Source organism: Zalophus californianus, chromosome 7, assembly GCF_009762305.2.
Source record: "Zalophus californianus isolate mZalCal1 chromosome 7, mZalCal1.pri.v2, whole genome shotgun sequence".
NCBI classification, from domain to species: domain Eukaryota; kingdom Metazoa; phylum Chordata; class Mammalia; order Carnivora; family Otariidae; genus Zalophus; species Zalophus californianus.
The window spans coordinates 21311665-21328265 of NC_045601.1; the positions used below are offsets into that span (position 1 = coordinate 21311665).

General features: G+C 37.0%; 1 protein-coding gene across 13 annotated transcripts in view; it reads right to left on the reverse strand.

Moving 5' to 3' along the window:
• UTRN (utrophin) overlaps positions 1–16601 on the reverse strand; it is a 500526-nt gene that overhangs the window by 82026 nt on the left and 401899 nt on the right. For 12 of the 13 annotated variants that reach the window (XM_027601866.2, XM_027601862.2, XM_027601867.2 and 9 more), the window contains 3 exons: positions 13167–13313; positions 10503–10581; positions 7392–7452 (listed from right to left, as the gene is read on the reverse strand). In XM_027601866.2, the coding sequence (XP_027457667.2) occupies positions 7392–7452; positions 10503–10581; positions 13167–13313 (287 nt within the window). Of the gene's footprint in view, positions 1–4083; positions 4205–7391; positions 7453–10502; positions 10582–13166; positions 13314–16601 lie in introns of those variants that run through there. The other variant, XM_027601871.2, reaches the window with a different exon arrangement.

Genomic DNA, 16601 nt, shown 5'->3' on the forward strand with positions numbered 1-16601 from the left:
ATGTGATCCAGAAAAAAAAAAAAAAGAATAAATCTAAGGGAAAACTTAAGAAATTATGAATGTCAACATTTCAGGAAAAAAAACCTCCCTGTTTAAATTCCAAATAAGATACAGGATTCTACTTGATAATAGATATCGTAAAAGCATAGTCTTCCTTAAGAAATGTCACTAGTTTGGAGCGCCTGGCTGGCTCAGTCAGTGGAGCATGCAACTCTTGATCTTATGGTCATGATTTCAAGCCCCATATTGGACATGGAGCCTACTTTAAAAAAAAGAAAAAGAAAATGCCACTAGCTTGTCATGAAAATGAAGACACAAGGCAGGAAGACTAAACTGTCAACAATGGATAACTCCAAATCTATTGGATTCAACTATAAAATGCGCTTGAAATAATTTCATGCTTAGGAGTAGGTTAAAAGACACAAGCATGAAAAGGGCTCTGTAGAGAAAATGCTTCTGCAACCCTAAATACAAATGTCAATATTCCAGGCATGGTTGATAGAACAATTTGTTACAAAACAATACGACAGGTTTGCTTGTATTTGTTTTTAAAGTAAAGTAGTAGAATTCAAGAACAAAATGGATGTGCCTGGGTGTGCAGGGAGCTTGGGCTGATACTTGTTTTGAGGGCACTGGAAGATTGTCTGGAAGAATGAACATGCACACAGTAAACCCAAGGGAGCCCTACCTTGGTAGTATCTCTGCTTGGGCCCAGAACTCTGAAGGAGCCTCATCTCTGACCCAAACTCTACCCCCGTGTCCCTCTAAGTTGTCACACTAGGGAGGATCAGACCAGTAATGGACATTAATCAACATTCCTGCAGGTCATCTGTTGTTGAGTTGGCTCCTGGGGAGTCCTCTATACCCCTACCTGGGGTGTCAACTCCAGGATTATTTCCCACCAGTGCTGAGTTTATCATTGTATCCTTCTAGTTTGTTTTTTAAAGCTGAATTTATATTATTTAGATTTTTTAAAAAATTTTACTACTCTCTTTCATATGTAATCTTTAAAGGAGAAATCAATTTTTTTCTATACTGTTGTATTGACTCTAACACTGTATCATTTTACTTTATAATCCATATATAAAAAGATATTCTACTTCTTTCACAATTTATTTGACCATTATTACTTTTGTACTTTTGCTAGTTTCAATGGCTACTTTAAAAATTTAATCTTTACAAATCAAAGTACGAATATCTCTTTTTCCTTATTAGTGGCCCCACAGTGACCTGCTGCACTGTATAGCAGACCTTTATTAATTGCAAATTTGACCCTAAAGGTCAGACTGTACAGTAAGGCTGATGGTGCCCCTATAATACAATGGAACTGAGTAATCTGTAAGATACCAAGCCCAAATTCCCACTTCATGGTAATAATAACACTGGCCCCAGCAATGTATAGACAAATGGCAGGAAAACAGTATCTTTTTAAGTCCTGCACTAGTCAGTGTCTTTCTCAGACAATGTCAATTCCACCTGAATTATCTCAATAAGTCAGGGCACTGGTAAATTCACTGGAAGTTGTCTGGTTACAGTTTGCCAATACAAGGCTGCTGCAGGGCAGGCAGCCTGCTGTTAGTGTTCTCATCAGCCAAGGTGTGCTCACTTGTCCGAAGCTGCCTCCAAGAGCAGGAGGTATAGGGATCCCAAGATGCTTACATTCTTTCATAAAACAACTTCGTTCTTCCGTCCTCATCAGCAGAGTTGGTCCAATGAGTTTTAAATATTTATTTTCAACACAGATAAAGTCACAGACTGTTTCTTAGAAAAATATCCTCTCCAGTACATTCTCTTAGGCTTCTATTTCATTTATTTCTTTATCATTAAAACCAAAACACAAGCTCTACTCTTGGAAAGAGACTCAAAGTGTGTCTCAAGACTCCTCCACTGAAAATCTGGCACCAAAAGGATGTCATCTCACATCTTGATTAAGGAGGAAGAGAGAGATGAAGACAGCTGTAGGAGGCCTTTCAAGAGAGAGCCTGTATTTCATTGTTAGTTACATCTTTGTTATGGGTTTATTTTGTTTTGGGGTGAGTTTCCTCCAATCTTTAAACATAAAATGCTTTATGTTAATTTTTTCTTTGTTTTGTTATAATACACCTTGGCCAGCCCTGACTTTCTTGTTGGGCTGAATATTTGGATATCCCTTTGCTGTCACTCCTCTCTGCTCTTACTCAAGGAAGAAATACTTCACCTACATCATCGAAACGGGCCCACGATTCCTCTAAAGAAATAAGCATTAATTCTCTCCTTTAGACTGTACATATATAATGAGACAAGGAAATACAGTTTATGCAAATAAACCCATGACTGCTATAAAGAACAGCTACTTGCTCCCCAAGATTTCATTTACAACCATAAACTTTGTTTTTTTCCCCAGCAGCTGATGGATTAGGGCAGCAGAGACTGCCCTTGGGAGGCAAGAAAGCTGAATTATCCTTAATGGACATGAGAATAGAAAAGGAAAATATAAAGGAGATGTAATAAATTGAGGAAAATTTTGATTTAGGCTTAGTCGTCAAGGGGAATGAGAATAAGGCAGAGAATGCATGGAAGTGGTATCTGTAGGTAAAGATAATTTATTCTGAGGAGTACGCTGTAAGATTGAGAAATGTCAGTTTTTGAGAATGTGATATATATTATCTTTTAAGAAGACATCACTAAAATGCTCATATTAAAGCTGCATGTGTGTGAGCACAATTAGGATTCTATCAAGAATTTAGGCTTGCACCTCAGCTTTGAGTGGAAAAACTGTTAAGACGTGGGGCACCTGCGTTGTTGGGTGGCTACCTTCGGCTCAGGTTGTGATCCCGGGGTCCTGGGATCGAGCCCCGCGTCGGGCTCCCTGCTCAGCGGAGAGCCTGCTTCTCCCTCCCCCTCTGCCTGCTGCTCTGCCTATTTGTGCTCTCTCTCTATCTCTCTGTCAAATAAATAAATAAAATCTTAAAAAAAAAAAAAAAAACCTGTTAAGACGTGAGGGTACAGCCCGGTCATGAACGCTGTAGCATCTTTTCTGCTAAGGCTTACTGAAAAGTCACGCGCTCTAGCTTCAGAGATGACATCGTAGAGCGAGAAAGGAAAACCACATTTCCTAACTTCACCTTACTAAATTCTATGAAAGAGTCTGACTTACTAACAGACCGGACATGTATAGAACCATCTATGCTAAAAGCCCTATGGGACTTAGGAGCCAGCTCTGTTGAGCATCCTAATCACGGACAGAAATCTACCCAATGACAGAAATCTCTGACCATGGAGCTGAGGAAAGGTAGCAGAAGGATACAGTTTGCTCCCCTACCTTTGAATTCCTGTCAAGATCCGACTGGCAGGACTGTGGAGAACTACATTTTTCTACCTATCGAAAAGCACCTTTGTCCACTACCGCACCACAGTGTGACATTCCCTTAAACATATAAAGCATATATTACCCTACAGAAACGAGCCTACGAAAATTAGCTCTGCTCTCAGTTGCTGGCCCATAGCAGGTGCATCATAAATGGCAACCGGTCCATAGCATGAAAAAAAAGGATGTTTGCTCAACTCTTCTCCACCTGACTGCTCCTTCCTAAATATATCTTCATCCTACCCAACTTTTCCATGTGACTAAAACTTCTATTATCTCCTTCACTCAATGCAGAGAACTGGAGGCTTAGCGGTCAAGAAGGCGCAGAGCTGGAGTCAGTCCCCGGGTTTGAACACTAGCTCTTCCTTGCACTGGTCGTGTGACTCGACAACCATGTGTGTACTTGTTATCTAAGCCTTGCCTGTAAATGGGGTAATGACAGTTCTGACAGTTCAGTAAGAATTAAGAGATAATTACAGGATTAGCACAGTGGCTGGCAAATGAATAGTCAAAAAATATAATTCATTTCAATGATCATTATTATCGCCCGCTATGACTATTTACTATTATTATTTCTGGATCAAAATAACAAGCAATGAGTTTTATATGATTAATGTGACATATCAGGAAAGTTCAACCCAAAGCTTTTACTCATTGTTCCCTTTATGCCTGAAACGCTCTGGATATTAACTTTCAGCTGAGGAAATGAAAAACGTGTGCAAAACACAAACACAGGACTAAAAATTCACAGAGAAAGAAATCTGGCTTTTATGGTAGATTTCTGAATATTATAAAGGCAACAGGAACCATTGCAGGTTTCCTTAAACTGATAGAACAATGAGCCATCACTGGATTATACTAGAAAAGAAAAAAAAAAAACCAGATCAGATTGGGAAAGCCTACCTTAGAAGAAGCAAATATAATTTAAAGATATGCATTTCAACTTGAGATATTAACATAGAGGACTTTATACTACACAGACCCTTACAGTTCAGATCTATATTCTATCATTTTACAGTAACAAATGAGTCTGGCACCACTGCGGTACACCTCAAAATATTAATGAAAAAACACCTACAGAGAAAGAAATGCATTGGGGAGCCATCAAAGTATGTTTTAGCTAATTGATAAAATTAAAATATGAAATAAAGACAATTTGTTCTTCCCATTCTCCTTTCAACTTTCTCACTATATTCTGTCATTAGAGTATACAAAATTGTATACTTCCACATTGAAAATAATTACATTTCTACCTGCCTCTTATTTTCTTTTTGGCTAAATTAATACATCCTAATATGCTCCAGGAAACTCTAGCTGCATGACAATCATGCTAAATTTGTTTTTAACGTTCTTCCTCTACTTACTTGTGCAGCCACGCGAAGGGGAGTGTATATTAAAAGCCCTTTCACTCATTATTTACTTGCTTATTAATTTACTTGGGAATTAAATTTTGTTTTCATAACATTCCTTCATCCGGAAATATACTGGCTCATATTAACCCTACCTCCAAAGATTGATGTACTTTATTATGAAGAAATAAACTGTTAAGTTACACAACAGAGCAGGAAATGAAAGAATCGGGCTAAGAAGTTTTCTAAAAATAAGAGAATTCATCCTATATACCTGGAGAGATCTCTAAATATTTCAAAGCCCTAAAAGACATTTAACAGTAAAACTATATAAACATTCAAGGAAATTCAAACTTTCACTAATGATGTTGAAAGATATTTTAGGATGCTATAATCCTACAGGTCACATTAAACATACTGGCCATCATTGTATTATACATATTTTAAAGTGCTGGTCATGGACATGGAGCTCTGGCCAATGAGAAATTAGAGAAACGAGCTTTTGCTGCACTGGTCTGACCCATCAGAACTCATAGTCTGAACAAGACTATAATCCTGTGAGAGCCTACCAAAATTATAAAAATTCTGAATCAGTGAAACTCTGACAATGTCAGTTTTAGTCATATATAACCAACCTGGACATACAGAAATTCCCTTTTAATAGCAGTGCTAAAATTCAAGATAGATTTTTAAAATGACAAATCAAATAGATAACCTCTGTACAACATAATCAAACAAGAGAATTAATATGTTCTTTATCCAGTAAAGACAAAAATCTGCCTTGCTGGATCCAATCAATACTTCAAAAAAAATCAGATACTAAAGATTCTTTGTCAGTTGAGTAAAACAATTTAATTTAAAATAATTTCATGGACTTCTTGATTTTGTATAATACATATATTAGTTTTCTATTGCTGCTGTAACAAATGACTCCAAAATAAATGTCTCCCTAAGCTAAAACTGAGGTTTGCAGGTCTGTGGTCCTCCTTGGAGGTTCTAAAAGAGAATCCCATTGGCTTGCCTTTTCCAGTTTCTAGAGGCTGTGAGCATTCCCTGACTCACGCCCCCTTCTTCACCTGCTGCTATTATTATTATTAACTCTTATCGTAATGAAAATATAAACATTTTAAAAATGGTTTAAATTTGGATCAGATGATTACACCTTCTCTCAACAGAGACATGTCAATTTACCCAGCCTCTGGCTTCATTCCATTCGTGATTGCCTAAATTTGACACCAGCCAATTGCTTTGCTACCTTATCCTTAAGTTTTTTTTTTTTTAAGATTTTATTTACTTATTTGAGAGAGAGAATGAGATAGAGAGCATGAGAGGAGGGAGGATCAGAGGGAGAAGCAGACTCCCCATTGAGCAGGGAGCCCGATGTGGGACTCGATCCCGGGACTCCAGGATCATGACCTGAGCCGAAGGCAGTCACTTAACCAACTGAGCCACCCAGGCGCCCTACCTTATCCTTAAGTTTATCACAACCCAGTACACTATAAACTCTATAGTGAAAGAAGTAGTAAATTCCATTAAGGCAATATAACATATACTATTATTATATTTCATATATGGTATGGTGATACAGCTCAGACTACAATAAAACCTTCAAAAGGAAATACTATTTCACAAACACTGACTTCCTATACAAATTTTTCAGGAAGAGGGATATTGGAAGAGTAGACTATTAGTGTCAGCATGGATTTTGGAGATCCACTTGCCATTTAGGAAAGATACAAAGGAAAGTTGGCCCAGAGATCTTTACCCAACTTGCCTGAGGTCAGCTGGCTAATCTGAGACAGAGTTGACTCCTAATAATAGTGATTATTTTCCCAGTAATTATGATGCTGTTCACCATACACATAAAACAGAGTCAGCTAGGACTGTCATCATTTTAATACATTGTAAATCAACAGCTTTGCTAATTTACACCTCAAAGGGTTGTATCATTCTGTTTTAGGACAATACTTAGCCTAAGCCTCAAGGATTGAATCCTACTCAGACCTTGTGTAAATTATACAAAATGTATAAAAGGTTACATAGTAAGGAGAAACTTAGTATGTAAGAAGGAGAAACTGTCAAGTTGACAATAAAAAAGGAAGGGTGACATAAACCTTAACTAATATTGCAGATAATTTCCATAAGTCAAAAAACCCTGAAGATACTGAACTTTTGAATGATAAAAACACTGCTTGTTTTTGGTGGATTAGAATGAGAAGAGTACAGCACGTTTTAAATGGATTTTCTGGGAGAAATAAAAATGGTTTAGAATCAGTACAGTATGAGAAACAGCATCATGTCAAGAGTTTGACATATTTATTTAAAGATTTTATTTTTAAGTATCTACACTCAATGTGGGGCTTGAATTTACAACCCTGAGAATCTCAAGCTCCACCGACTGAGCCAGCTGGGTGCCCCAAGAATCTGACATACTTAGAAATTTTGTCAGTTTCCCAAAATATTTTAATATCTGTTTAAAAAAATATATGGTAAACATACCTATAGCCTTAACCTAATAAACTACAAATATTACTCTGATTTTTAAACTAACTTCTTTTAAATACTAAATATATATATAGTTTTCTTCAGACAGTGGGATTGAATTCTATTTTCTAGAGTTACAAGGGAAAGCCTCTTAAGTTATCAACATAACTTTGTTTTTTTGGTATCATAAAGGAGAATTAAAATCAACTTACTTGATGTAATAGGGCACTTTATTATGTGAAATGGATCTTTGCCATGGCAGCTGGACTGAAGCTGAAGAAACAAAGGGAGGTTATTGGAAACACTGCTCACCCAAAACCCTTATGCCCTAATGCAAAACAATCAAACACATTTTATAACCAATTCAATGAGAACTACTCTGGGTTTTGAGCTGGATTCCTATAATTATGAAATCTGCTAGGCTAAACAAAGAGTGGCTTTTTAAAGATTCATTTGAAGCAAGGAAAGAAACAACACACGTTCAATTTCAAATGCCAATTCTAACTAATTGAACCTGTTGCTAAAAATACTTTTCAAAATCAAGTTTTATTGTCTATAACCACTACAATTTAAAACTTAGTGCTATCTGGAAAATGGATTCTATATATTTTTTGATTAAGCTAAAACCAAAATTAATTTTACCTGGCATATCCAGATTATAAGCTAGATTTCGCAAGACTGAATTTTCCAGATCATTAATAACGTGCTTTACTTTGCTTCACAGGAATAACTATCTAGGACAGATGGCATTTAAACAAACTCATTTGTATTAATCTTAAAAAGGAAAGATTAAGATAAACACAGGCAAAGGGTTGTTAAAAAAAAAAAAAAAAAAAACACAAGGTAATTATGTGGATAGAAGAATCCCAAATACTTTCATCTGAAATGCACAGAAAATACAGTTTCCTACTTTTACATCAAATATCACTATGACTGAGATTTTATGTTTTGTTTTAGGTATTTATTTTTGTTGAGGTACTGATTTCTTACAATTCCAGTTATTCCTTATTTATAAAAATAGATTATTCCTATATAATTAGTTGAAGACTTATTTAAGAAGAGTTAAACATGTAAAGCTAGAGCTACTAACGAATTTTGCTAAATAAACTAATAAGCAATTAAAACACATCTTTGCAATTATCACTAGGCTCTCATAGAGCCAGTTGTCATAAATGCTTTTTTTCTGAATTTCATGTCATATTAATATCTTACAAAAATGTAGCACTCTAAACTTTGCAAAAAGCCTTTTCAAATATATCTATTTATAAGGAAGCCAACAAATCAATATTAGAGCCCTATCTGATACATAAGGAACTAGATACTCAGAAGTGAAATAACTTGTCCCATAAAGAAATGGCCGAGCTCAGACATGATCTCAAGATTTCCAACCCCTAGTTCAGCAATTTTTCTGTTCAACAATTCTTCTTCTCTTTATAACATGTGAGCACTCCCTTCTGCAACTATGTCCATGAAAATATAAAAGGGCGATGAAAATGTGGAAGTAGGTATAATAAATTTCTCATTAAAGCCAACCTCATTTCAGTGTTGGCACCAGGCCAATAGGTCAGTTTATTTTGTGTTCTAACTAAATAGACTCCTTTTATAACCATGGCTGAAGTCCAAGAAATATTATAAAGCCAACGATTCCAAGCAGAAAGAGATAACAATTATTCAATTTATTAATTGGGATTTTGTTTACACTTCTCCATTCATGTTAACAATTGTTTTGATTTGAAAAACTCTGACCTTGGACAATCAGGGCCAGACAATAAAAGGCCACATGCTTGAGTTTCACAAAGTGCATGTGAATTTTACCCATGTTTCCTTTCCTAAAGAACATGAGTTGGATTTTTATCATGAAAAAATGGTTGCTAGGAGAAAGGGTAGGGTTTCATAAATAGAGTCACAATTATTTGTTAAATTCCTCTTTAATTTTGCCTTAGCACATAGCTTAAATTAAGTTTAAGAAATCTGAAGTAGTTCACACCTAATGAGGAGACTGCAAACTTATTTACTTTACCAACACTGATGGCATCCCAACCTTAGAAATGCCTCCTCGCACCCAGTATATTCCAGGAAGGACTACAGTCACTCAAAGATAGGCTATCTAAGGGCTCAGGTGTGCGTGGGGAGAGGGGAGGAAGGGGGAGGGGGGGGGAGAGCATGAGCACTGGAGGGCAGGAGGGGCAGGAAATGACTAATTCAGATTCTTGAAACTGTGAAAGCAGAAAAGCCTGACCCTGAATTGAGGTAAAGCAGATTATCAACCATGACAAAAGATTAAGAGAAAATACAAATGTATCAATTTAGTTGGAAGACATGGTCTTACTTCAGTTTTCTCTATTATTATAGATACAAAGAAGTTATCATAATTGGGAAATAAGATGTGCCTTAAGTTTTAAACTTCATTTATATTGAAGTAAACAAACTGTTTTCTGGCATATGTTTGCCAGGACAAATAAAAGGAAAGAAATTAATGGTTAGTGAAAGCATCAGTGCCAAGAACTGTGCTAGGTGCTCTGAAACTCACTATGCTTTCTCACTTAATTTTTCAAGGCGATCAGAAAAACTAAGTATTATTATAGTAATTTTAAGATAAAGAAATTAACTTTCAGGAATCTACAGTTCTGGCAGACTTAATATTTTAATCTTAATTTGGATGACTCTGAATCCTACATTCTTTAGTTTCCCCAGCAGTGAACAATAAAGTAGGAGTTCAAATTACTTATATAAGATCTCATGAACAGTTCGTAAAATTAAAAATTTCAGTTGGAGAATACTACATAAAAATCTACATATGTGGTTTGCCTACATCTGCAATACTTGACCAAAAGAAAAGCTAAGTATGATCACAGTGAACCTAATAAACAAAAATCTCGGATCCGTGGGGAGTTATTTCTTTTTTACTGCTAAAGATACAGGTACATTTTAAATTAATAAACACTTTTTAAGAAGAAAAGCTAATTAGAAATCTTAAAATGTAAAAATGATTTTTTTATTGTGAAAAAGTTCATAACCTTTGTTTATCATACAGCAATGATGATATGAGGCTACACTAATTATTATAGCTGACGGTCCATTGAAAAACCATAGCTAAAGAGAAATTCAGTTTTGCTCCAGTTCGGAGACTTATCAATTGTGACCAGATTATTACAACTAATAACCAATAAACAATATTGTAATTAATATTAATATTGCTTTTTGTACATTTACCTAATATAAGTAAATATATTTGTAGCAAAGAATATGGCTCCTTGAGGGAAAGTGAAAGAATATGCTCATTTGTTCAATTAATGAGAACAGTCAAGTTTATTAGTACTTACTAGAAAGAAAATGCTGAGAGGATGGCCCAAAATCTCTATGGGCTTCCTGAAGCTGTTTAAGGCGATCATCCACAGAAACCTGCACATAGACATGCAAGAAATAATTTGATTTGAAAACAATACTTTAATAACATACTTGATTTAAGTATTTTTCTATTTAAATTCAATTATCCAACATATAGTACATCATTAGTTTCAGATGTAGAGTTCAATAATTTATCAGCTGTGTATAACACCTAGTGCTCCTCACATCACATGCTCTCCTTAATGCCCATCACCCAGTTACCCCATCCCCCACCCTCCAGCAACCCTGTTTACTAAATGATGCTACTGCCCAAGATATGATTGCTTGTATAGACTCCTTCTCTATCTCTGGGATCAAAGTACTGCGATTAAAATAGACTTCTTCTGGTACCAACTGACAGCAAACAGTGCCAGGCACTCCTCTAAGCAGTTTATACAAATTAACTCTTTTAACCCTCACAATAACCATATTGGGTAAGTATTATTTACTATTATCACCACTTTACAGAAGAAATTGGGACACAAAGAGGTGTCCAAGGACAGAAAGTTAGTACATGACAGTACTAGTATCCAGATGCAGCTAATCTGGTACCAGCAGCTATTGCTTTCCTGTTACTCTACATTGCCTTCAAAGTAGTAAAGCTCGAAAGCATCTAAATTCGAGCTGTGGCCAGTGGCTACTCATCTCCCTTCTGTAAGGTAAGGAAGGTGGTAAAAAGTGCCACAGGAAGCGAATGAAGATGAAGTCTAAAATACTCCCAGGGAAAAAAACAGATAGGTGATGGTAGACAGCTGGACAGACAGAAAGACAGGTAGATGACAGAGAGATCGAATTAGACAATGGATCAATAGATAGAGGTAGATGGATGGAGAGCACAAAGATATAGGAGTATGGAATCTCTTATTTGCCTCCACGTTTGTGTCCAATCATCTCGACTTGAGGGTATTCAAGTGTATAGCAGCCAATTAGCATACTCTCTGAATTGGTCCTCAAACTTCCCCTGTTAGCTCTCTACATTATAAAAATGCAGAATTGGTCCACCAAGAAACTAAATGCAAATCAGAACGACCGCACACAGCCTACTGACACTTCCATTTTCTTTTTCCTGGTCCTGGTCTCTGCAGCTCGAGTCAGCTGTTCCGCATAGATTGTCCATCTTATTTTCAGCTGCCTTTAAAAGAAATGTGTGTATCTCTGGCTCGCTGGACAGCTCTAGTTTCTCCTGCTTAGCTATTTAAATTGCATTAGCAAGTCCTTTGTTCATTAAAGCCAAAAAAGCACTCAAATGCCACACTCTATGTTCAGGAGAAGAGAAGATGCTAGTCCTGAAACGGAGTGACACTGCTGTCACCAGAGATTCCTTCCGGTCTTATTCAACCAGCAACTAACATCTGCGCTCTAGCAGCTACAATGCTCAGAGATAAGCATAAGAGAATACATATCCTCTTCCAAGCATAATGCATTCCCTGACTTCTAATCTTTGGAGATAGCGATAACACAAGCAGAAGGTGATCAGGATGGACCACGTAGGAATACCTATGTGAAGGCAATGAATTAGGGAAATGGAGCAGAAAGAAAAAAAGAGAAAGTCAAACACTTCTGTGTTCCACTCACTAGAAAAGCACGTATGAGTTTAACAGATCCTGCTTTACTAATCCCAGATTATTAACACTCTTTTCAAACACAGAAAAGACTGTTTAATATTATGCACTCATTTCTTAAATCTTCATATTCATGAAGAACATATGAGCCACTGGGTATTCGATGTCTGAGTTAATTCAGGAAACCTAGTATGCTATAAAATATTATAGCTTTAAAATAAAATGCTTTTGTGTACCACCTCCAATCGCACATTTATCTCATTAAATACAGCATTTTAGGCCCAAAATATAGAGAGAAATGTGTAAGAATTATTTTTTTAATATTCCACTTAAATTATCCTGCTAGTTTTCAGGGAAAAAATGATTATTACGACTCCGGGGAACTGGCCATTGAACATGACAAAGCTCTGCAAAGACTAAACCTAAAACTACTGACTGGCAAGTATGGTGACTTGTAAATGCTGATACCTAGTAATACTCAAAAGGGTTCTTCTGGTTTGGCTCTATTAAATCTGGGACGAGCAAGTATTATCTAGAGTCACTAAAACAACTCAGACCTAAGAGCTAAAGGTAAAAACACCACAATAGTATAAATGTGCTAGCTGGAAAGAATGAACATGATACCTAAATAGCAAACAATGGAAGAAGGATGGAGATTTCTTAACTTTGCAAAAGGAAAAAAAATAAATACATGATTAAAGTAAGAAAAATGACTTCTTCATGAGCCATTATGGGAAAATGTTTCTGTGACCTATCATAGGTCTCAATTACTATGATTTATCTGACCCTTTGCAGTTTTCTACAAATATCATATGAATAGTACATCATAAAATTACATTAAAGCCTCTATTCATAAATAAATGAGGCCTCTGTGTTCAAGATATGGAAAGACAAATACTTGGTGATATTACATGCTACAAATCCATTACCAACTACAACTAGTAAAGAAGGAGGAAATGATGGTGTGCGGTAGAATAATCAGGCAGGGTTTAAGGACCAACTGTGTAAAGCTGATCATGAAGAGGGATAAACTAATACCTGCAGAAGTTTCCATCGCATATTAAGATCATCTAGCTGGCGAGACATCTTCAGAGATGGATGCAGGTCAAGTGGAGACAGCTGACTGGATAAATCATTCACTGTTTTAACTTTTAAGTTGATTGGTGCAATTTCTTCTCTAAATGCCTGGAAGAATAAAAACAAAAACAATGACTTTGGAAAAGAATATAACAGAAGGTAGTATTTTGAACCTTTCTTCAAAGAAAATGGCAAGACCAGCTGAGAGGCCACTGACAACAGTTGTGCACTCAATGACACCTCAGCTCAGGTCTTTAGCAATGGGGACCACCAGCCACAGAGTCATCCTTTGTAACCTGGAGAATCTAAATAGCTGCACGAAGAGAAAAATCATAATGCAAACTCACTGAAATGATTATATATTTCCTGCAAATCTACCATTTTATGTAATTTCATCTGGAAAATGTTTGCCCTTATTATCCACTTTACTAATTTCTAGTCTTGTTTCTATTTTTCATTTTCTTTCATATTTTCCTTCTTTTTTTTCTATGGCTACATTACTATTTTTTCATCGTATGCAACGATTTGATTTGAACACATTACCATTTAAAATTAAGTGAGAAAGTGGCCAGTAAGAACAACTTTCCTAACCATAAAACCGATTAACTATTATAAGATTTTATTTATTTGACAGAGAGAGACACAGCAAGAGCAGGAACACTAGCAAGGGGAGTGGGAGAGGGAGAAGCAGGCCTCCCACGGAGCAGGGAGCCCGATGCGGGGCTCCATCCCAGGACCCTGGGACCATGACCTGAGCCGAAGGCAGACGCCTAACGACTGGGCCACCCAGGCGCCCCAACCTAATACTATTATATACTCTAGAGGTAAGTTTTGATCCTTTCAAAATCATTATGATCATGTGGTTAGAGGAGGGGCAGAAAGACTAGTGTCTGTAAGAAAAGAGGTAAGTGAGGCTTAGTGACAGATGCCACCTCGGGGCACAGAACAGAGAGATGGTACAGGTGGGGGTGGAGGATGTATGTGAAGAGGGAAAGAGAAAAACAAATAAAAGATATTTGGGGCCAGTGACAATAATATGTCCCATAAGAGCAAACAGAATAATGAAAACACTAAGCTTTCTCCCTTCACCACATAATTCCCCCTGACTCTATGTTCATGTTCTTTTTCCAACAAAGTCTTTGCCTAGATCCCACTGATGTTCCAAAAGAGTCAACTCAGGTGCCCTATGCATCCTACTTCAGGGCAGATTTCCCTGAGGCCCTTCCTTCAGCATTCTTGGCTAGAGGCTCCCCTACGTGCTCCCAGCATTCTCTCTGCCTTCTTGAATCCAGTCAGAACTTTCAGCCAGCACACCTTCAGCCACACAAGTGGGGTTTTATAGTGAGGGCCGTTGTGATTGTTTGGTGCCATACAAGCGAGTTGTTATGTATTTTAAGTATCATTCTTATCAGAGCTCTTACTACATCCATATTCTTGATGCCCCTCAAGAAGAATAGAAGCTTCTTGAGAACAGACACTCTCCAGTATTTCACAAAGTTTGCCAGACAAGAGGGGAGAATTCACTTCTATTGATGAAGGCCCATGAAAATGATATCTGAGGCAAGATTAAGCCAATATACAATTGGGAACAGAATTGAGATACTAAGAACAGTATATTGTTATTTCCTTAGTATGTCACAGACTCAGAGTAAATCATGTACCAAACTGAACTGATATGTATTAGGTGCTGTGAACACAGTTAGCACTAGCCCTCAAGTTATCTCGTTTCTACCATCCCACCCCTTAAGAGACAGGAATATGTCTACTAGCCTCCTTTCTTCTCCCTTTTCACCATATCAAGTTTAGTTAATGAAATATCATGTATCAGAGTGCTGTGAAGACCATGAACTTTCACTGGAACACTGCAGGATTAACTTGGCTTCCTCACTATGCTCATAAAAAGAAAGCCTCTTTTTATGTACTTGGAAAAAAGGCCACATGCTCTTTCTGGCTCCACTCAATGTCTAAGGATACCTTGCTTCCTCTGCTTGCATTCCACAAACTATTTCCCGCATCCTATTTACTGCAGCAAATCTCCCCTTAGTTGATGAGATTGTGTTTATCTCCTTGTAAGCCCTACCCAACCTGAATGGTCTGTCATTGCCTGCCTTTTAAAATCCTTCCTCTTCCCCTCTTTAAATAATGATGGGGCTAAGTTATACCCAAAGCTCACCCCCGGACTATTTCCTCAATACCTTGCAGAAAACACCAAACAAAAATACCATTTTGAGAGAGGTGTATTTTTTTTCCTTTAGAATGTAAGCTCCTCAAGAGCAGGGACAATGTTTTCTGTATGTTCTATCGTGCCTCGTACACTGAAGGAGTTACATGAGAACAGGCGTTCTAAGTCTAAAGAATGAAACCACTAACATGGAAGCATGCGACAGAGAGAAGTAGGGTGGGGGAAGGGAATTTTTCAGTCTGGACTTGGAAGAGACCTGAGTTCCTTCAGATTCAGTTTAAGAATAAAGACAGAACGCAAATCCTTCCTGGTTTCCTCAACTGTATTTTAACATTACACATTACTATTCTCTCCGAGATGACTTGGGAGGACTCAAGAATTTCAGTCAGCTTCTAAAATCAATGTCTTTGTGTTTTGTAGGTATCAAAGATTAAAAAATGAAACGCTAGGGCGCCTGGGTGGCTCAGTTGGTTAAGCGACTGCCTTCGGCTCGGGTCATGATCCTGGAGTCTCGGGATCGAGTCCAGCATCGGGCTCCCTGCTCGGCGGGGAGTCTGCTTCTCCCTCTGACCCTCTTCCCTCTCATGCTCCCTATCTCTCATTCTCTCCCTCTCAAATAAATAAATAAAATCTTAAAAAAAAATAAAAAATGAAACGCTAGAAAGTATTCTTAGGTTTCTATAATTTTAAATAATAACAGCTTTATTTTAAAAGATGGGAAAAGTTTTTCAAACTTAGATTATAACTTCAAGACAGATTTTAAAACTCTCATAGAACATCAAGGAGTTTTAATTTTTCTTCTGTAAAAACAATGTTTTTCTCTTATAAGCCACAGGTGAAAGTATTAAAAGACCTTTGACCAACAAGGTCATTGGGTTTTGTTTTTGTGGGTGTTTTATGGCACTGAGGAATCTTTCTAATAAGAAAGTTTATCTTTTGCTTTTTAAGAGCTTCCAAATTAAGGAGCTTGAAGTAAAGCAAGTTTTAAAATGGTTTCCAATCTGCTGTGTGTTCTAGTATAAAGAATCAATTTATCATGTTTGGCTGCACTTTCCTATGGAGAATAAAAATGTATGTGGTCTTCTTGGTATAGAAACAGGAACATCTGCTAACATTAAAGGTGCTGACGGGCAGCCTGCTGGCAGATGTGGGAAAAAAAAAAAAGCCTTCTCCTGTTGGAAGGTGTGTATTCTGCAAAGAAGAATGATTAAGGA